The sequence below is a fragment of the Leuresthes tenuis genome, unplaced genomic scaffold, assembly GCF_036924035.1.
Source record: "Leuresthes tenuis unplaced genomic scaffold, fLeuTen1.0.hap1 SCAF_10, whole genome shotgun sequence".
Lineage (NCBI taxonomy): Eukaryota > Metazoa > Chordata > Actinopteri > Atheriniformes > Atherinopsidae > Leuresthes > Leuresthes tenuis.
The window spans coordinates 14333490-14355424 of NW_027325364.1; the positions used below are offsets into that span (position 1 = coordinate 14333490).

Below are 21935 nucleotides of genomic sequence, written 5' to 3' on the forward strand. Positions count from 1 at the left end.
CACAGACGCACACACAGTTAATTCCAGTTTGGTTGTTTATTCAGAATAATAGGCTTCAAATATAATGTAAGCAACCAATTTACACACTCAGGATGCTGTATTGCTACTCCACCCAAGAACTGGAGGTTGCTGTGGGATACTAGGAGAGAAAAAGGCATTCAAACACCAACTCACGCATTATTTTGATCCGGCAGAGGTAAGGAAAGAACTATACACACTGTAATATGATTGCTATGACTACACGAATCTTGAATTGGATGTGTGTTGATCATTTCTCCATCAGACTCACCAGCATCACACACTTGACACCAACACCGCTACAAAGACATTCGAGACACACATTCATCCTCTTAAAACTTAAAAATAAGAAACTGCACTGAAAACAAAAAAAACTCTGCAGCGTAGCTTCACATACAATCACACTTAGCTTCATTTTTACCGTGCTACACCGGAAACTTCCGCAAACCCCTTGACTGCTTGCTCTGAGACGAATCGTGCCTTGTTGATTACTTTAAAGGATTTTTTTTTTTACGATTGCAGCAGCTGGCAGACGTTTTCTGAGAGGTCTGCAGTGTAGCCTGTAATACGCTAGTGCCGAGGAAAGTTTACTGCGTGGTTTCTTTCACAAGCAGGAGAAAAAAAGGAGGGGGTTGGTGGTGGGTTGGGCTGAGGTAGAGGAGGAAAGCTGAAGGCAAAAGAAGGCGAGAAATAAATAAGGTAACGTGGTCAACAAATTCCTTGCAGAATCAGGTTGTTTCAAAGGCACTTGGATCGTTGCGGGATGGTAAAAAACAAAAAAACAACAAAGGTGAAACACAGCGAGCAGTTTGTTTTCAGGTGAAACATCACGCAGTGTTTGTTAACGATAAGCCGGGTAAGAAAGAAAGAAAGAAAGAAAGAAAAGCCCTTAACATACTAAAAGAAATAAAAAGAAATAGATTCTTTTCAGGTAAAATACTTCCTGTTGGCAATTAAAATCATAGTGATTAAAATTTACAAAAAAAAAACAACAACAAAAAGAAGGCATCTCAAGCAGCCGTATAAAAGTGATGCATAGCCTTAAGAGCAAAAATATGCAAGTCAGTGGTTCAACAATTACAAAAACCCTTCATATTAACAGACCTCACACAATTATTTAGGGTGGAACTACATTTTTCGTAGTGGTAATGCATCCTTTCCCCACCAGGAAAGCGGTGTGTCACATTATCTTGATTGGGCTAAAGAGCAGGTAGTGGTTTCATTTCATCAGCCTCCAAAACGTCCTCCCCCTGCGGGGGGCCCCTGACAAGGCTAGATTAAACTCTAGCAACATACCGAAAGTCACTCCAAGTACAGGATCTGCACGTTCCTGTCGAGGCCGATACTGCTGCAGTGGTACAAACTAGATCCTGGAACACGGCTAGACGACTCACAACAGGCTGTGAAAAAAGGAGGATCGCCTGCCCTGTTGTGCATAGAAGCTCCACGACCGTGATAAAAACAAAAGAAAGAAAAATCAGTCACTGTGGCTAAATTTGGGTATCGATCTCACTCCAAATGACTGTAGTGTGTTCCTGGATTATGCCAATATGGCTCAAGACAACAACAACAACAAAAAAAAGTTTTTGAGAACCACCCAACTTTTTATATCTCAGATCATTTATGCTTACAAGGCTATTTATATGTATAAAAAAAAGGCATATATTTGTTGTGCATAAAGTATCCTAATTTCTTGCCTCCAAAGTCTATTTGTCTCACCTCAGGCAACATTTACGTCATGCCTGATGAGTGTTGCGCTCATATCGAATGTCGCGGGGATGACAAACAGCTGTCACTTCATAAAAGTTCCTCTAGAAGAAGAAGAAGTTTACGAGGGATCGGAAGTCGCTGCTTTCCGGACTCCCAACGGATCCCAGTGCTGAAATATTTTCTCAGTGCTGTGTTTAAAGCAAAGGGCTTCGATTTAAACAGATACATCCTTCATTTTATTGTCTGAGCAGCAGTGGAGTTATAGTGAATGGATAGCTTTGTTTTTTTTTTTTTTCGTCTTCACAGGAAACTGACATGCCAACGTGTGTCCTCGTCTTTCCTTCTGTCCATGATGGCTGCAAGAAGATCCTCTCCTAAAGTGACTTTAATGTAAGAAAATAAGGCTAAAATCTACACCTTCAACATCACTGCCATAGAGTGTTTTAAAGCGACTGGATCGATACACCATTTGACCAATTTACTGGCTTCAGAATAATGTTTTGGGCTGTTTCGCTCACATTTACGTCACTTTAAGAAAGGATCAGTATGGACACAGGAAACAACTCCCAAAAACCACTTTCAGTATTTGGCATGAAAGATTCCGTAAGTCCATAAATCTGAACCTTTCCATCGGTGGTTATTTGAGGTTGAAGGCCAGCAGGGGTCGCTCCTCCCTCCTCTGCCAGGGACTTTTCTTCTCCTCCTCTCCGTCCTCATGTGCTGCATCATCATCCGGGGAGACTGACAGCAGCGCATGATCAGTTCTGAACGTCACTCGCTCTGGTGTTGGCAGAGGAGGAGAAGCAGGAGATGTTGGGGAAAGTGAAGGCGGTTCCTCTTGTATTTGTACTCCCTCAGGTGTTTTTCTCTCCACATCCCCCTGCCCCTGATCCCCTCTGTTACTCTCTGCTTTGTCTGAAAGGGTGGGCTCTGTTTTGCTATCTTGGGGGCTCCACTTCTCCTCCTCCTCCTCATTGCCTCCCCCATCCAGATCATCCACATACACCAGCTGAGTGTAGGCCATGGCAGGTGTTGCACCTTTTGTCCGGTCTTTCTCAACCTCTCTTTCCTCCCGCTCTGTGTCTCTCCCCCTGCGCCCGACTCTTGGCTCGTTTAGGTCCACACCGGAGTCCAGACTGGCATCGTTGCCGTTGCCATGCCTCCCGGTGCCGTCATTCTCTTGCTGACCTCCTGAATTCTGTGTGCTGTGGCAACCGGCCCGCTGGAGGTCAATGTACGAGTGTCGGATATGAGCATTGGAGCGTCCATCCAAAGAGACAAACCAGGCTCGTGGGTGAGGCAAAGGTTTCCCTCCTCTGAGTTCCATTAAAGTCTTTTCGGCCAGCAAGGTGTCCTCTCTGTTTATTTCCACGAGACCCGTTTCTCCGAGTGCTGCTGGAATAGACAGAGACTCTGACAAGCCCAGACCTTCTCTGTCACTCTGCTTAGTGGGACCTGGGGTGCAGTCGGTGGGGGTTTGCCCCAGCGGCTGCTGAGAGTGGGAGGCATTGAGCTCGGCCTGGATGGTCTCTAAGTCACTCTGCTGGTCAGCCTGCAGCAGCAAGGCCTGACCAGACAGAGGGTGCTCCCCAGGAAGGCGCATGTAGTGTGCTGGGATCACCAGCGTGGGACGCACTCTCGAGTAGCCTTCTCCTCCACTCAGCAGATCCACGGAGCCACAGCAGAGCAGCTGGCCCGACCGAGAAAGAGACTGGGGGTTGGGACGCTCCAGGTGATCAACAGAGCGGGACAAGAGGTGGTCAGGAGCCCTGCACTCACCTCCCTCCCCCCTGATGGGGGAGTGAGGAGGAGAGATGCAATCAATAATCCCAACGCTGCTCAGCTGTGTGGCAGACACCTGACCGTGATTGGAAGACGACAGCGCCTCTGAAATCTGGATGCTGGACGAGCAGACAGAGGTGTAGGATTGACGGTAGCCCCTTTCTGTCCCAGACGAGAGGGCAGGCTTCAACTGGAAAGTCTCTGCGGACTGCCGGTAGTCTCTGCTGCGAGGCGTGAGATTGCCAAGAGATGAGCCGTGGTGGCTGTTGCCAAGAGATGAACGGCTGTGTTTGCTGTGATGGATTAGACTGTGTTGACGCTGATTGTCTTGATGCTCATACGAGGACGGCTTCAGCATTGGAGTGGTCATGTCAGGTTCAGTTGCTGTGGAAACAAGTTCCAGCTGTACCTACAAAACAAAAGCAACATTTAGGTTGTGGAAACTAAATATGCTGTCGTATTAAAGCAAAATGTATCAGCGACAAACCGAAAACAAAACCAAAACCATTATTCAGTTCCAGACATATGCAACCGGGTTGTTGGAGAAATTCAGCCTGGATCAGCTTTAATACACTTTCTACTTGTCAGAGCCTGCCATCTACAGTAACTACAATGAAACTTGAGCATCAAAAGCCCTTTTCACATATACTGCACCATAACTTTGCAGAAAACTCCCGCATTATGCTGCTCTTGCTCATTGACTCTAACAAACAGTAACGGAGGTGGTGCAACGCTGTCTCGGTGTGTGACGGAGAGTTAGACACTGAGAAGGTAGTCTCAGCTGTCCATTCCAATGTGTGATTTACTCTAGTGCAGACTGGGAGGCACAGCAGCCTTAAAACGGGCTGAGTGAAAAGGGCTACAGATTCAGAATAGAATAGAAAAATACTTCATTCATCCCCCAGATGGGGAAAATTCAAATTTGTCAAGTAGCTCAAAAAAATTATAATTATTTACAATCATTGTATATTAGACGACAACAACAATAATAATAATAATAATCAATGAATTTGAGAAGAACATGTCAGCTGTCACTGTTAAAAAGCCTTATGGCTGTGGGGACAAAGGACCTCAGGTGTAATATGGTAGCAGTAGCTACAGCATCCAACGCCTTAAGACAAACTTTGAGGTTTAAAACAAACAGAGTACTGCTTTTAAACTGTGTAGTCTAAAAATGAGCTGTTGTCTGAGTGTGAGACAGACCTCGTTGCTGATGAGGTTCAGGTGGGACATGGAGGTGGCCTGATCCCTCTTACTGCTGTCCAGACCAGAGGACAAGGTGAGCTTGCGATGAGACCCTCGTGGCTTCAGACAACGACGCCTGGACAACAGGGAAACGTTAAAGATTATAATCGAATCCTTCCGAATTGATGAAACTGCTTTAACAACAAATCAATAGTTTCTTTTCTGACCTAATTCGCTTCAGCACCCAACAATGAGCCTTAACACTCCCAACTCTTGTGCTGTAACCCAGATTGCTTATGTTATGTGACTACGGTCAGCTTTTAAATCCATGGGAAATTGATTTATTTGGTAATGCTACAAGGCAGACAACGGTATGGGAAATAGGGCTGCATTGACTTCAGTAAGTTCAGATGATCCAGAAACTAAATTCATGAGAAATATGTTTATTTTTTACATTTAATTTAACGTGTCACACGAGTATTCAGATCCCCCCCAATATACATAATACTGAGAACTACTGTTAAGAGTTCTTTACAAAGTACAAACGTGCAGCATGAATACAGTCGATATAATGCATTCGGGTCCTAATTTTGGAGGCTAAACTGACAACTTCGGGTGGAGAGATGAGACATACTGCAGTGGAAGGTTTCACACACCTGCAGTAGTACAACAGGAGGCACAGCAGGCAGAGCAGGATGAGAGCCATGCCTCCCAGTATGGCCAACAGAAACACAGTGTGGTACGTGCTGATGTCCCTCGCAACCATTGGACCTGTAGGAAGGGCAGGCAGTGTAGGGGAAAAAAAAGACAATTTAATGACAGAAAAGCTTCAGAAACTGTTGGTAAGTTTACGATTAGTCGCAAGCCTCCCTACAAGCAGTATACGCAGGAATGACAAGCTCAGATGTCTGAATATAGTTGGAGGCAGCACAGATTCTCACCTGAGTGTAGAGGGGACATGGCGGCCACCCAATACCCCAGCTGGGGAGCAATGTACGTCAGGATGAGCCGGGTACCGTCCTTCTGCACGTGACCCCAGCTGCTTTTTATCCAGGCGCCTGTTCGCAAACAATTACAAAGCTTGAAATCAAATGACCCACCAACTTCAGAGAGATTTAGTGACAAGTGCATGACCTAAAGCAGCTCCCACCCAACCCTCCCCGAGAAAGCGTCCAACACAGCAGTGCTTTCACAGTAATGAGTGAAAATCAGGAGGTGCGAACAGACAGCTTTTCAGACTGAAACTTTACATGAACAGAGACTCAGCTGCAAAAACGTTTCATAACCCTCAATGACACGACCTCTCAGCACATTCAGACAACTTCTTCAGAGAAATTAACTCGCATCTTTAGCTTCTGTTGCCCCGAAGACCTGAAGATACTCTGACTGGTGACTAAAAAAACCCAAACTGTTGAATAGGAGAGGAGAATGTGTTTGGACGGTACTTAAATCGGCCACAGGGAGGCAGCATTCAAATACCAGTGTGAGCCCATGAAAAGGAAAACACTGAGCACAATAGCAGCTCCAGCATTGCCAGTATAAAAAAAAAGCCACAACAAAACTACTAGCACTGACTGAGTGGCTCACAGTAAATCTGCTCCAAGAGGAAGCATTCAGCGGTGCCTTTACACTTCAGATCCTCTGGGTCTCAGGGCTATCACGGTGAAAGGTGCTTTATGTTGATGTGTAATTAAACTCACACAACAAGAAGTCAAAAATCTGCCTTGACGTCAACAATGGAGGAAACTGGAAGGGTCAGGATATTTAAAGAGCAAAGGAAAATATTCAGGAGATGGTGAGAGGGAAACGCACATGACAAGCAGAGGAAACAGGAGGGCGCAAACAGGAGGAATGGAGGGAGAGATAAGAGAAAAGATCGAGGTTGTATGACTCAGCATCTTTCTCACACACCGAGGCCTGTGCCCAGCCCTGCCCAGGTTCACCCAGGACCTGTCTGAATCCTTTCCACAGGGGACTCCTCGCATTGTGAGACTGACCTGTTTAATCGTGACATTTAATGACTCCGTTCCCACGCCTCCATACAATAAAGCGCTGAAAAAACGGGCAACTACTGAGGCAGTGCAAACATTTCGAATGTCAACACAGCCAATATATATATATATCACTTCTTCCTTTCGCTCCTTCATGCAAAGTCAACACAGCCAGCTGCAGATAGCAGCCGGTTCATCTGAGGGAGCTGCATTCATTTGCATGGTCCAACTCTCCTCACCATGCAGGCGTGTCTGTTTGTAGATCACACACACATGCAGGGGGGGGGTGAACTTGATCTGTTTGTTTATGACGTCGCTTTTGCTCCATGCTACAACGACAGTAAAAGAGGTTGTCAGTTATACAAGAGAAACAGGTTTCCGTGCGTCTTCCCTGTGCGCACTTCAAAAACAAAGGTGTTTTCTTTCTGACAGCTTTCATCAGCCTCCAGCGGCACCAGACTTGACTTCAAACTCCTCTCTTTGTGCCTGCTTATCATCCTCAGTTTGACACATTCATAACCGCACACGCGCGTTTCAAACAGAATGCTCAGAAGAGGATGCTCAATCGGGAGTCGGGCTTTTCTGTTGTGTTGCTTATTTGGCTGGTTGCTAAGGAAAGAGAGATGCGGCCCGGAGAGGGGTCCGTTGTGGAAATAGTTGCTGCTACAGGCTGTGTGGAGGCTACGAGTGAGTGGGTGTGCTATCAAAGACCTTTTCATAAGCCCTGGATGTTGATACTTTGAGCATTTTAAAGCAGAACTTTGAAGAATCTTAATAAAGTTCCCCCTCGTATATCGTACATCTGATTCAACCTACAAGCAGGACACGCGATTCATTTCATATGTCCTCAAACAAACCTGAAAGAATCTGAAAGAAACACAGAGAGTCCCATTAAAACGTTCCTGTTTAGGGACAAATGGAGGAAAGTTCTAACAGAGCTTAAAACGTTAACACGTATAAACCATCTATCTCATTGTTAAGGTCTATTGTTACTACGAGGTTATCATGTAGTCTGACTCAACAAGCAGGGAAATCCTTAATCCGCTGAAGCACCGCTGTTTTTATGCCTCTTACAGTTTTTTTGGTCTATTAAAAAAGACAAAAAAAAGAACGGGAAAGGATCATTTTTCTTTAATTGGCTGCAAGGGGTCGGTAATAGTAATGAATCGACAAAGATTTATCCACCGGCTGGAGTTCCCCTTGGCTCAATTCACCATCATTCAGTTTATTGTTTTAACTTTCAGGCCTGCAACTCCGCTGCCTTGGTTGGCTCTCGGCTCTAATCGCTGGCTTTTTCAGAGGCAGCAAGCAGCTATTTCCACACAACAACAGTAATCTGCGAGCACCACACCGAACAAGACAAACATAGTGACACTTTCAGCAGTTAAAGAGCAGATTCTTTTCCTTTTTTCCCCCTCAAAAGTTGGTGAGGAGCAAAAGCTCAAGTAAATGCTTTAACACGTAATTTTGAATGAATGCAAATGATGCTTCTAACCTGACACATTACCCTGATCTGTCATCACATTTATGTATCAGTTTGTACCTGCCGACTTTCCACAAAATCAATCACAACTTTCTGTGGAACTACAGTGATTTATTGACCGTTTCATTGACATCTCTAAATAAAACAGATTTTTTTTTGTTTTGTTCCCAAAAGAACCTTAATCGGTCACAAAAGGCTCCGTTCCTGCACTGGCAGAGAATACAATAAAGAGACAAAGAAGGTCTGGAAATATGAGACCAATGTACTTTCTAAAAGGGACGCTTTATCGTGCAGACTTGTCTGAGTCAACTCACGATCCAGTCAGTGTTTTTAAGAGCAGCCTGTCCGAGAGGAACTGGGTGTGTCACACAGTGGGATGTTTGATAACACAGATTTGAGAACGCTGAAATAAATCAGTGGCTCCACAGGGGCCCGAAGAGTCTCCGCTGTATGAGCCAAAACCACAGAGCTCTATGCTATTGTTTGGTTCAGTCTGAGATTTAACTGAGCCCGAGGAGATTATGCGTTCACGGTCCAAACTTGTGATGTGTAGCAGTACTTTGATTTGCAGCTTAATATGGCGCCGCATGTTGCTCATTGCATGACCTTATGAATACAGTTATTCATGACCCGCAGATTGAGTCCTAACTGCACAGGACAAGTATGCACATGCTTTGTGTTTGTGCTCATCTCGTCATCATTTCACTAATAATTTACCTCTGAAATCAGGTTTGATTTACACTCAAGTAAATAGATTACCGAGTTCCTCTCTCAGAGAGGTAATTTTATCATCTTTACACTTACGATAACATCCCAGCACACATAACACGTAATAAACAACACAAACATAGTACACAAACCATGCTTTTACTATGAATCAAGGAGAAAAGTAGAAATATTTTCCTCATGCTTTGAAACTCAAAACAAAGTCGTCTAATTCTGTTTGTACATACCTAAGCGTGGGTCAAATCTCCAAGCAGGGATGTAATCATTTTCCTTAAGGCCGGAGTCAGCCGGCAGGGGCACGGAGACTGTGATTGGCCCGTTCACCTGCAGCTCTACTCCATCGCTCGCCAAAAGATGAACCGAGATGGCCGCCACAGGAGTCAACTCAAACTTCTTCTCTGTGCCTGTGAGAGTGCAAGCAGAGTGCAAACGTAAGGAAGGAAAATGCGATGAGAAAAAGCGAAGGGGGTGGGAGTAAGGTGCAGAGGATGGGGAGTGGAGAGTGGAGCAGACAGCGAGGGGGGGGTAATGTCAGAGCTTTGATGAAGGAGAGTTGTCAGGGGAAAGACAGACAGGAAAGAAAACAAGGGAAAGACAGGAAAGAAGGAAACGGGGTGGAGAGTGAGAATACCCGGACGCTGAGGTTGGAAAGTGTCACAAAGCATAAATATGCCTGAGTTGTTTGGAGTGAGAAGGAACAAGCAGTGGAGAAGGGGGATCTGAAGGAGAGATAGGGACACGCAAAAAAATAAAAAATACAACACATCCATACGTGGATAAGACCATCTGAAAGCGTGTGGACAGGGCATGTGTTAGAGCAGAGAGGGGTTATTGTGTTTCAGGAGGTCAGATGGAGGCCACTAAGGGTAGCGTCTTTCTGATGTACCGCTGCTGCTATGCTTCACTCCCCCCCACCCCCCCGTCTCAGCAGCGTTCTCCCCCGTTGCCCGTCTCTGTGAAGGGCTTCTGAAGTACTTTGTACTGTATCTCAGGTCCGTGCCTCACCTGTGCTGTTGCTGCCCAGAATCAGCAGGTGGGGAAAGTGCTGGATGTGTGAGGAGGAGCTTGCAACGGTGAGCAGAGCTGTCAGGTTGGTGAAAGACGTGTTGGAAGGAAGACTAAGAGCTCTGCGCTGGAAATGAACACTGGGCTGGAGTCTTAAACCTTTAAGAGTGAAGACAGATGTCAGAAACCATGAACATGCATTAACAGCTTTTTATTACCAATTATTACACCAATGACTCATGGTTGACATTGACTTGACACCTTATAATCTTCTTTTTTTTTTTAACCACTAATCCATATTTCTGGCTGAGATGCAGGGGGCAGTGTTACAGATGACCTTTTACACTTGTCTTGTGCTTGGAGGCGGACCCGTTCACAGACGTGTCCCTCCATCTTGTCAGTTGGTGCAGATGTGGCCGCCTCACCACACGCACCGGGTTACAAAAACAGGGAGGTGCAACACCAACCCAAAAAAAAACAACAAAGAGCACTGAGTGCCAGCACTAGGGAAATCCCTTTTGGCACGTATATGCGTGCGAAGGTGAATATGGCAGCTACACACAAAGCTCAACATGTGCCGACCAGGTATCCGAACGTCTGGAGCAGATCACTCGTCTGTGGCAGAGGCCGTACTCGTTCTCTTTCAACTCCAAGGAGCAACTCGCTGGGTGACTTCTGTTGTCATCAACACGAACACAGGCACTATTGTTTATTTTAAGTCGATCCTCCATACAAGGCCCTACGGCCAAAAATAGCCTCCAGCACACACAGTTTGTCTTAATCTGTGTCTGAAAATAGACTCGAAAATGTACAATTCACTCCTGTTAAACTACAGTCCCCACTGTTTCAGAAAAGAACAAGTACTGACAGACAAGGCTAACAAATTGCTAGCTTTGGCTGCACCGCTGTGTTTGTTGACAATGATTAGCAGCTACAGACTCTGGCTAAATGTATTCTTTAGTGGCTTTTCTTGGGATTTGGTTTAATTCGTATTTACCAGACCGAATGCGCCGTGTTGTTTTTCACACAGGACTGAAAAGCTAAATGCTGCGTGGTTCTTTCTCATACAAAAGGAAATGTTCACATTTTTTAAACGTAGAGAAGACGACGTCAAATCAAACGGCATCAACTGTCCGGCTTTCACTCTAATGTTTGCGCTAGCATGTTTTACAAGGCAATGTTGCATTCCACATCTTCCCCTAACAGCCTTTTATAAATCCAGCCATCAGTTAAGCTTAATAGAGGTAACTCTGGATCAATACAGTGAAGTCAGTGCCTCACTCAAGCCTTTCTCTCTGCCATTCTTTCAGATATTTTTCTTGCACAATTAATTTGTTTCCTTTTGAGTTCTCATCGTTGCCGTCTCCTCCTCCCCCTCTGATGAGCCCATTAGAAGATAAAAAAATTCAATAGGTAGAAAAGAAAAAACTGCATGTAGCTAGATTCAACAAGGTGATGTAACTGTGGTCCAACTGTGCTGAATGCACATTCCTGAGCAGTGAGACAGATCCAGCTGTATACCAGTGTTCGCTGTGTTTGTGGTGTTTTTTTTTCTGGTGCTTGATGTGATTTTCGGGCCGGCAGTAAGAGTTTGACTGTCGTGTATCTGTCTAAAACCTGCTGTAGAACTGTTGATTCTCTACTGCGGCTCCGTTTCTCTGAAGGGAAATGAGCCCTTTGCTGTTCTTTGTGTTTCCTCCCTAAACTCTTCTGGTCTTTTTTTCCCTCCACTTTTTTCTTACCTCATCTGTTCCTCCTTCTGTTGGACACTGCTCTGCCCATCCCCCTTTCTCCCATTACCCCCCACCCCCCCACCCGTTCTCTCTGCAACTGCTCCACCCACATCCCTACTTCCCCGCATGCTGTATTTCTCCCTTTCCCCTTCTTTTTCCTCCCTTTTTATTATCTGTACTTGTGCCACACGTCGTGGTTTATCTCTCCCCTGGGTGCTCAAGTTCACAAAACATTGTGACAAACAGCGTGTCGGACGGCGGGCCAGACTACCCTCCCATCCACTCCAGCACGTGCTCTGGGCAGTGTTACTGAAGAGGTTAATGTTAAAGGAGCCTGCTGTATATTTCTGTGGAGTTTTTTTTTCTCCTTCTTTGTTTGGCAACACAGCTGACACATTAAATTACTCCCTTCTTGGTCGCCAGCGCACAAAAGAGGCATTACACAAAGAGACCGAGTTAATTTCCTGGAGTAGGACAGCCTTGTCTAATATAATTACACCTTAACAAAGACACTGAACAACAAAGACACAATCATGATTTATATATTTGCCATGTGTGCAGACAAGACGCTGGATTTTCCCCTAACTCTTCTGTTTGATGTTACTTGAATATTAGCTATTTAATGTATTTTTGTTTTTTTTTTCATTGAAAACAAGCATCTGAATTGATTCATGTTCAGTCTGGTTACTGGAAAATGGGTAGAAATCTGCATTTGAACAGTGCAAACACAGTTAAACATATCAGTTATGTTTAAACGTACGCCAGGTTTGCACAGATCCAAGTCTTCAACCTCAAAAGTGACTGCTGGGCTCACAAACAAAAGCTGGGTGAAAAGTGAGATTCTTCGTTCATTTTTGTTGTTTAAGGGATATTTGTATTTATCTAAAAGAGGCTGTTTTTTTCTTTGTTGGACTGAAGGTACGCTCAGTGTTTACCTGCGGCACACGGCGGTCAGAGAGTGTTGGAGAATCAGGAGGTTTGTGGCAAGAGAGTTAAGAGAAAAGCTTCCCAGAATGGGACCACAGGAAGAGCCGATATACTGAACGGCAACTCGGGCCGCTTTGGCACTGCGTCGCTACACAGATGTCGTGTGGTTGAGATTGTCTGGGTTATTTAAGATGGAGAAAAATTTTGCTCTTGCGTTTCTGACCTCCATCTATTGCAGGTAAGACGTTTAGCACAGGTTTCACGCACAGTTGAGTCGAGCTATGGGTACAGTACAACCTACGTCCTAATATTAGACATCACATGTTGATCGTATAACAAAATATCCCTCAGAGAATGAAGAAGATCGTGTTAAGTGATCACAAACAAAAGAACAACTACCAAGAGTGATCGGGTTGTTGTGTCACCTCGGTTACATTTGTTTTAAACTGATCAGCTGTTAAGAAATGTTTAAAAATGAAAAAAAAACAAAACAATGAGCTGTAACTATAGCTACAGAAACACACACGCACACATGTCAACACTGTGTTCACCTTGTAGGCTCGACACAATCTCAACAACATCCTCATACACCATCAGGGTAGCAGCTCTTTCTGGGAGGAGGTCCAAACTGATGGAGGAAAATACTGGAGGAGAAACAAAACAACACAAAATACACACTTTGTTAATAAACTCAACAAATTAACAGCAAGATTAAAAACATACTGCATCTTACTACCCGGGCACTTTACTGATCCCTATCAGATATTAAAGGTCATTAAAACAATCTCTTCATTTTTAATAGGTCTGCTTTCATCCAGTCAGCAGCCTGACCCAAGCAAACTGCACTTTCCTCTTCCTTCCTTCTTTTCGCTCCTCCATTGTTCAGAGCTGGTAAGCGTGATAATCCCATTGGCCGCTGTGCCATTGGCTCATAACCCCCCCCCCCCCAAAAAAAAAAAAAAATCTATAACCCCACTGCAACACACACATACTCCACTTTAGGCTCTTGGGAGGTATTTTGTATGTGTGTGTGTTAGTGAAAGGGAAGCTTAAGCAGCCTCCCTGCTGGGTTTTGGCATCATAGTAATAATAAATTAGTAATGGCACACTCCACTACTCATTAGCTCACGCACCTGGCACAAACTTCCACACACAATACTTCATCGACCACCTATATGCAGACACTTCAAGGAGATATTTTCCTCCTAAATGTGACCCACGCACACGTTACCCTTTTGGATTTGTTCTGAAACATTATGCCCAACCAACAACACACTCAAACACAGAATCACAGACCTACCAGGTAATCTGGAGGGTGTCCACGGAACAGAGTTTGGCACATATCCCTGTTTGGTTGCAGTGACAACCAGCGGTGTCCCAAGGCGGTAGGGAAAGCGCAGGTAGGCGTTTCCATCAGCTGATGAGGTTTCCGTGGTTACAGGCGTGTGGTTGGCAAAGAGCTGTATGGTGGCTCCTGGCAGGGGCTGGTGAGTGCTGGCGTCGCTCAGGTGAACCTTGAGAGTCACCTCTGTGGACACAGACAGTTCAGTACGTGTGCAGCCTCGGTTTGGGTTGATCTAAAAACAAAACGCCGCGTACCGCCAGACCAGAAGGGAGTGATATACGGGCGTGAAACACAGTGGTGTTATAATGACAGCCGTCTAAAATGCCATCATCTCATTAACAGGATTAAGTTTTAGTGCCAGACGCTTTGACCTCCACATCCCAGCAAAAGAGACGGCCGTCTGACTGTTTTCTGGACACGTGCCAGGGGCACTTCCCCTCTAACACAATGAATCATTTCCCTCTTTCACAGAAGCTTTGGACCTGATGGGAAAAACAACTGCTCATAAAGACTCCTTCTCAGATAAAGATGAGGAATTAAAGAAAATGTCACGACAGACAACCTTCCTCTATAATAATAATAATAATAGTAAAAAAAAAAAAAAAGAGATATGTATAGATGTTCCACTCAGTGTCAGGCAATAAAATATCAGTTTAAACCTGTCAAATGCTGCAGTGATTACCCTGCAAACTGCACCGCTGCAGTTTAACATAAGGATCAAACTGCTTGGGATGAGAAGTTACACAAAGTTTATTTACAACCACTTCTGATAAGTATTTTAGGCATAATTCATTCACTTTTTGTACAATTCAGTGAATGCGAAATGCGTCTCAGGGTGAAAAATACACTTCTTTTTTTTTTTTTTTTAATAATTTCAGACATCAGCAAAAATTATTAAATGGTCATTTCGGGGATGAAAGCAATATCCCAAAAAGTTGTGTGTTCCATAACCTAAAGTAACCCTGGGGCTTGAATCACTGACATAGAGGTTGTTGTTTCAGGCATTTATAAAAACCTCAAAGGGAAAGACCATGATGGCCACCATTATGTACTTCCCAGCGTGGTTGTTGCTTTGGTGGAAGCAAGTATAGAGGCAGTGTTTTTGTTAGATTTAAAGGTGCATAAAGCCTTCATGGTGTTTTTATGATCTGATGACCTGAACGTGGAAAGTATTTGTAACAAATTCATCAGTTTGTGACAAAGTTGCTGCACCAGGTCCAAAACATGCCTGCATATTTTCTCTGTAAACCCACATCAGTGTGGCTTTACCTTTCAGGTCTGACGCTAATGTTCATGTCGCATTATAATCTTTAAGAGAAAGGAACAAAGATTTAATTTGCAGACCCAGAAAAAAAAAGGAATCATTATGATTTTACAAAGTGAGTTTGAGATAAATATGTATTCTGTTTGATTTTATGTTCTGTCCTAAAGGCTGCAGCCTCATTGGAAAATGTAAACAAAAGGCATTTTAATGTAGGAAACTAAACAAGCCGTCATCAAATTTCTGTCAGTGTAGAAGGATCTTCTCTCGTTTGTAGGAATGTTAATCCCAGCTCCACCCAGCAGAGCTGAAAGTAGTTTTGTTAAAAAACAGGCAACTCAAACTTTGTTCCAGCGCATCACAAGCTGGAGCCAATTTTCATCTCCATATCCCAGAGGTACGATAAAAACAAACATGATGGGGGGGGGAAAAAACAACGTTTTTCTCCTCTACACAAAGCCACGCCGTCCCCGTCTTTGAACACATGACAACCAGGGTCATGTTTGATCACTGGCTGCTGGTTGACCCGTGTTGACCTTTCAATTCCAGCTGAAAGGTTTTCCCACCTCCCCCATGCTCACTGAAATCTGTCATAACTCTTTCTTGAAACCCCACCCTCGGTGACACACATGCTAAAACACATACCTACTCCTGGCTAGACGCATCCCTCCCCCCCCCCCCCCGGCCAGGGATCTTTCGGTCAGTGAAAAAAAAAAAACACACTGTCGATCTGAAGAGGAGAGTTCAGCCACAGTGCAAGCTCCACCTAAAAGTGGTGCTCTGTGCCAAATGAACGGGTGGGAGGTAAATGTTGCTCAGTGCAAGGTGAGATTAGAAAACCAAAGCAAACACATGATTATCCTGTGGTGTGAAGATCTGCTCTGACCCCTCACTTCATTCCTCTCCTTCATTGCATTACTGTCACAGCAGATGACTGGAAAACAAGGCTGGACTTCCCCTTGACAGAAACTATTCACTGCCTTAAAAGATTTGCGTGCATGTCGGGCGGGATCATGACCTCACTTCCTGTCCCACTCCCACCGATATGCTGCTAGGGGCACCAGCTGTGCTCACTTAAAATGAAAACCTCCCGTGGGAGACTCCAGACTGACACACATGCACATATGCAACAGTCCCCTCCCATTCCTCATCCAATAAATCAGCACTGAGGTGACATCATTGTTAAACAAGCCTCTCTACGCGGCAGCATACATGAGAGAGCATCAGCCTGAAGATCTCCCCCAAGACCCAGATTCTGCAGTCAAACCACCACCCACATATCTGCCTCTTACTCGCCGACTTCCTATCTGTGTACTGAACGCCATATGGAGAATAAAGGCATCAAAGAGCTCGGCTTGACCAACGCTGCGCTCTCAGACCAATTATCTTCCATGACAGCCGCCGAAGCAGCAGGGTGTTTGAGTTGTGTTTGGGTGCAATGAGGAGGAAATGCACCCCAAAGGAGAGGAGAATCAGTTGTGCATGCTTTCTCCCCTCGAAACACCTCCAATTAAATCTAAGAGAGGCTACTCATTTCAACACCGTTTCACTGGGGTGTGATGAACTGGAAATGGATGGCATGGCTTGCCTCCGCAGGGTGTGTGAAAGGCTTTTGGTGTCCTTCCAAACAGATGAAGGGAAGCTGACGGCTTGATTGCACACAACACATAATGCCGTTGTGGCAGACACACAAGCATTCACTGCTGCTCTATAATCTGTGGTTTGTCACAAGTCGCCGAGATCCGAGCGTTTCTGAAGCTGTGACAACCAAACTTCAGAGTGTTTCCTCCGTAAAGGCGGATGTCTGACCAGAACTTCTTTTCTGTTTTGACATTTGTGGATAAAAGAGGTGATTTAATCTCAATGTGAACACACCAGTTCTAGACAAAAATAATGACGCGATTGCAGAAAACGAATTAAGGAATGGGAAAGCGTTTGGTTTCTAACAAGCTGCCGTATGACAGACAATCTGATACTTACTTCAACTCACTGCTTCGGTAATTCAATTCGATGTATAAAAAGAGCAACAAAGTAATCAGATTTGGGGTAAAATGTTGTCACAATGGTCACGAATTAATTTACTGTCAACTAATAGATCAGTCAGATAAACAGTTTCAGCTCAAAGGGAGGGAACTGCAGCCTCAAAAGTGGGAAACTTTCCCATCTCAAGCAGAAGCACATGGTTAATTATGACAAGGCCCAGAAATCATGTGAGAAGAGCGGGAGAGCAGAGGGCTAAACAATAAAAACACACAAAAAACTGGATATTTTGCTGTTACAATGCAGCACATAAACAATTACTAACACAAATATTTCTATGCTTTTCGTGGAAGCATGATGCTGGCTCCAGCTGTAAGCACAGCCCCGAGGCCTTTGAGCAGTGCTAAAGCAGAGCGCTGCAGTTAATGAGTGACACCATTCATGCCTTTGCACCCTTGAGTACCAGACTGTTTGTTTTTTTTCAGTTTAAAAGCTCGCCTGACATAACCAAGACCGAAGTCGTTTTTCTATAAAAAAAAAATGCTTTTGTTATATTACTGACAAGATAAAGGAACATTTGTAAATGTATCTGACAAGAAATCAAAATGACTGGAGAAGTTTTATAGCTCATCTGCATAAGAAATAGAAATGATTTCACACTCAGGGAACTTTAAAGTGAGAACAATCCCTTCTTGAAGTTAAACAGCTTAAATCGGCGTCATCACACCAAACGCCACAGAACAAAGCGGGCTGTCCTTCTGACTGAGGAACCTCCGGTATCACACGGACCGTCATTACCGCAGCTCCTGTTCAAAGTCAAAAGTTCAAAGTGCAAAAAGCAGAGCAATGCACTCAAAGCCAACCATTGTCCATCAACAGATAACAATCAGATTCACCCACCGAATGGCTCATTTCTCACTTGAAAGGTCTTCGGGAAACAGAAATGGCAAAGACATTTTCATATTTACGAGTTTCCAAACAAGCTGCCCTGCTGTTGCGGTTTCAAATCTGAGTGAAAGCGTGAGTGAAAGCGTGAGTCCTGTCAGGTGCAGCTCGTATTGGTTTCCCGTTTCAAGATACTGCCAAGTAGCACAGCAAACGAGCGTCCAACGCCGGGATGAACCATCGCATCCGAAACACAACGTTCCCGCTGACCATTTCCCTGGCATTTTGCCACTCATTTCACACAGCCGTTCCTTTATTCAACTCACTGGCAACAGACTGAACGTTCTGTAAACAAACGTCCAAAAATAAAAATTAATTGGATCGTACCAGGCAGACTTCCCTTGTTGATTAGTCTTAATAAATGAGAACCATTTCACTGTCTTGCAACATATGTCGATTTGAACAATGGCACACGGGCTCCTTAACGTGTCGCAGCATGAAACGCAGGCGTGAGACAACATAAACAAACATTCGCGGTTGAATGAAAGCTGTGCTATCATGAGGAAAGAAGCCGCTATCAATAGGTGTCCACCCTGCTATTTCCACTCATCTGGATTAAACGTTAGATCAGAGTGTAATTGTCATTCGCATTAACTCAGCAGGGGAGTTAGTAATAAGGTTACATCAACAGGCTGATTAACTGCTCTCAGCTCACGTAATGTTCCCATTAAAACAGCAAGGTTCTGCTCTTTGGCTAAGGAGGTCACTGACCTTTGTCTCTAAATGCAGTACTTTCTCATGATCCGATGTATCCTCCCCAAAAATCGGGCCGATGTTCGCGCTCACACCAGCATCTTGTGATTAAAATCCAACTTGGCCAGCTGGAGACAACACGACTTTATTGGTCTGCTTCCTGGCAACCCATGACCAGCTTCAGCAAATGTTTGTGTCAGAGACGCATTGCCATGCCTATTATGGGCAGCAGTAATGCGAGTGAGATCTATATCTGCGGGTAGATTGTCTGTCTGGCTCCAACTCATCCATGCTGCTTGCTGGATAGACCAGGAGAAATCTTCAGTATCGACCTGAACACAAGCCCCCCAGAGACAACGAAGGTCAGTCAGCCAGACGGGGAGAGTCAGGAGCCGGGCCCAGGACAGACTTCAAAGTGCAACAATCTTGGAAATCATTGAGACATTTATACCTTTTGGCTTAAAGAGAGTTTGTTGAATATAATCAAGAACTAAGTAAATGGAAAACATTAGCCACTACTCCATCCACCCCCCGACCCTCCCTGAACTCTTGGCTGATTTACAGAGATGGTAACTGTAAGTTTACATTCATACTCCTACTGTTAACACAACTGTAGCGAGAGGCCAAAATGTAGGCCAGCCAAAGCCGTAAGCAAACACAGACGACTGCGATGTGGCCGCGTTCGGCATGACAAATAAAAAGCGATGAGTAAAGCAGATGTACTTCCATGTTAGTAGCTACTACAGGGAAGCTTTGAGGTTAGCGGCTGAATGAGATGCAAAAAGATTACTGTGATTCATATCTGCTTTCAAGTGCAGCATGTGTTTGCCGCTGCAGCGAGAGGATGCCCTCTGACAGATCCGTTTACAGTGTAAACCCGCCTGAGGGGGGATCTAATATATGCACTTTGCTTTTATTCTGCTGCAGCTGCTGACGCCGTAATCTGCAGTTTAAAGGTACTCAGTCTGCCCCTCAAATGCAATATCTCTTTGAATCTAATTCTAATGTTGCTTTTTCAGCATCCCTTTCTCACCGAGTCGTCTGTTCTGTAACGCTGACCAAGAAATCACGTCACCTTCGTTGAGCTATGACAATGCACAATAAATAAATACACACACAAAAAAAAAAGAAGGGTCACACTTATACACTCAAAGCTGATGTATTCGGTGTCTTTGTGACCTTAAGTTAACTCCTTTAAAAGGGAGTAAATACAGCATGGACTGTCTGCGAAATTAGTTTTATCCCGAGTAATGTCGCTATCACAACATTTAACAATGTCATCCAGCTCAAATTGTGCGGGCCCAGTGTCACGATGCAGGGGATCGTTCCGTTTGTTTAAGAATGTTATTTCTTAAGTCGCATAAAACAAAAACAGGAGGGAAATCTTAAGACTGCACAACTAGGAAACTGAGTTTTTGACACTTTTTTTTGCCTTTTAGTGTACACAGTTAGGCAGTTATCATAACATTGGACATTTAACCTTCTGGCAAAGCACTAATTCAGTTTGTGTAATATCTTTTAAGTTGTTTATACAACATAACTAATCGCCCTCTTACATTTAAGCTGCACATAATAAGACAAAAACACAACATGAGATCAAACCAAAACTGACAAATAACTAGTTGTCAACTGAAAAAATGCTGATGTGTAATTTATTTATTTAAAGAAGGATATCAGTGTTTATCTGTATTCATTATCTTAAATATTAACATTCATTGTTTTGATCATAAACTGACTTATTGGTGGTATAAGGATTATGAGTCATTAAACCATCTCAGTATGTTTATTCAGCTTTTTTTTTTTTTTAAACAAAGATAAAAGGATATGTATATGTATATGACTCAAAAATAAAACTTAAAACTATATGGACTCATTTTCTCGGCGTTGGACACCAGTCCGGTTAGTGGAGGTTTGAACAAGAACCCTCAACTTCAACACTAAAAAAATAAAGAAATAAAAAGTAGTGTTTAATATGAAACTACAGAAATTAAGACAAACTGACAAACACGGAGAAAGTGTTTATTGGAACAATGCTATATATATATATATATATATATATATATATATTTAAAAAAATCAATCACAGCCGCCGTGATTAAAAACGTGTTTTCCACGACATTGTGAAACAAAAGTGGCCAAAATATGATTTTTTTTTAAACCCAAGCCTACAACACCACTTTGTGTTAGAAAATCTTCAAAGACTGAAAAGTTGCTGTTTTATGTGTCGCCAGCTAACTTGCTAACGTTAGCTAAGTTTGGATCGCCTCAGCATCCGAGCTGGCTAACGGCTCCGTTAGCCTCCAACGCCGCTCGTTAGCCTTCTTCTCTGCTCGGACCAGCGGTCGAAAAACGCTACATGCACTTTTCTTTTCTCTTTACCTTGTGTGACCGCGTCCTCGAGTGATGTTTTGGTGGCAGCTTTGGAGACGAGGTATCCCAAAAGGCAAAGTACAACCACAGAGGTCCTGCTCCAGTCCACAGCCCACATCATTGCAGATGTGTGTATCAAAGCAAACGGTTGAAGAAACAAAGTAAAGCCAAATGTTTCGCCTTTACAAACTCACTGTTGGGCCACAGCAGCGTTTATTCCGCAAAAGAGGCGACTCTCCATGTTCAGCAGCACCAGCAGTCCCGATTTTCAGCCTGTGAAGCTGTTTCTTCTGCCCTGTCGTGCATCCCCAGCCCCTTCGCCTTTTTTTTTTTTTTTTCATCGACGGGCCAGGGTCAGGGAGGAAGACGGCCCCATTCCTCTGAGCCTCATGCCCCAGAACAGCACCAACAGGCGGCTTGTTCCACACGCAGCACCGCAGCAATATGCGGAGCCCGAGCGCCACCTTCCGGCCAAATGGCGCAAGGGCATTACAGTCGCTCTGTACTTGGACAGACTCAGTTTAATGCATCAGATAATTTGAGACAAAAAGCTTTTATTTTAGAAAATTTATTTTCTAAGAAAATAAAAGAAATTATGACTGATGATTATTTCAATGCTTCATACACTTTTAGAATTATACTGATCTTACAAACAAAGATAAATTCTGTAGATGACCCAGCAATGTTTTTAATGTTTCACCGTTTATGTTTTTATTGATCACATTCGGTTTGAATTAAACTGATGAGTCTTTGCATATTTACCATGTCTAAACAATCTAGA

General features: G+C 44.0%; 1 protein-coding gene across 1 annotated transcript; it reads right to left on the reverse strand.

Annotated features, from left to right (window-relative positions):
- Window positions 1–21: 21 nt before the first annotated feature.
- On the reverse strand, window positions 22–21470 carry fam171a1 (family with sequence similarity 171 member A1). The gene is made up of 9 exons (XM_072394299.1): window positions 21164–21470; window positions 13861–14088; window positions 13112–13204; window positions 9901–10059; window positions 9123–9299; window positions 5637–5753; window positions 5352–5466; window positions 4714–4831; window positions 22–3919 (listed from the first exon to the last, which is right to left on the reverse strand). Exons 1-9 carry the CDS (start codon window positions 21273–21275, stop codon window positions 2366–2368), a joined length of 2673 nt encoding a protein of 890 aa, XP_072250400.1. The 5' UTR covers window positions 21276–21470; the 3' UTR covers window positions 22–2365.
- Window positions 21471–21935: the final 465 nt, after the last annotated feature.

What these genes read in the sequence shown, in the direction of transcription:
- fam171a1 (XM_072394299.1), bottom strand. Translation starts at nt 21,275, where the DNA reads ATGATGTGGGCTGTGGACTGGAGCAGGACCTCTGTGGTTGTACTTTGC. An exon ending in GAGATTTGACCCACGCTTAG is followed by an intron (nt 5,754 to 9,122) that starts GTATGTACAAAC and finishes GTTTGCGAACAG; the next exon opens with GCGCCTGGATAAAAAGCAGC. An exon ending in CATGTCCCCTCTACACTCAG is followed by an intron (nt 5,467 to 5,636) that starts GTGAGAATCTGT and finishes CCCTTCCTACAG; the next exon opens with GTCCAATGGTTGCGAGGGAC.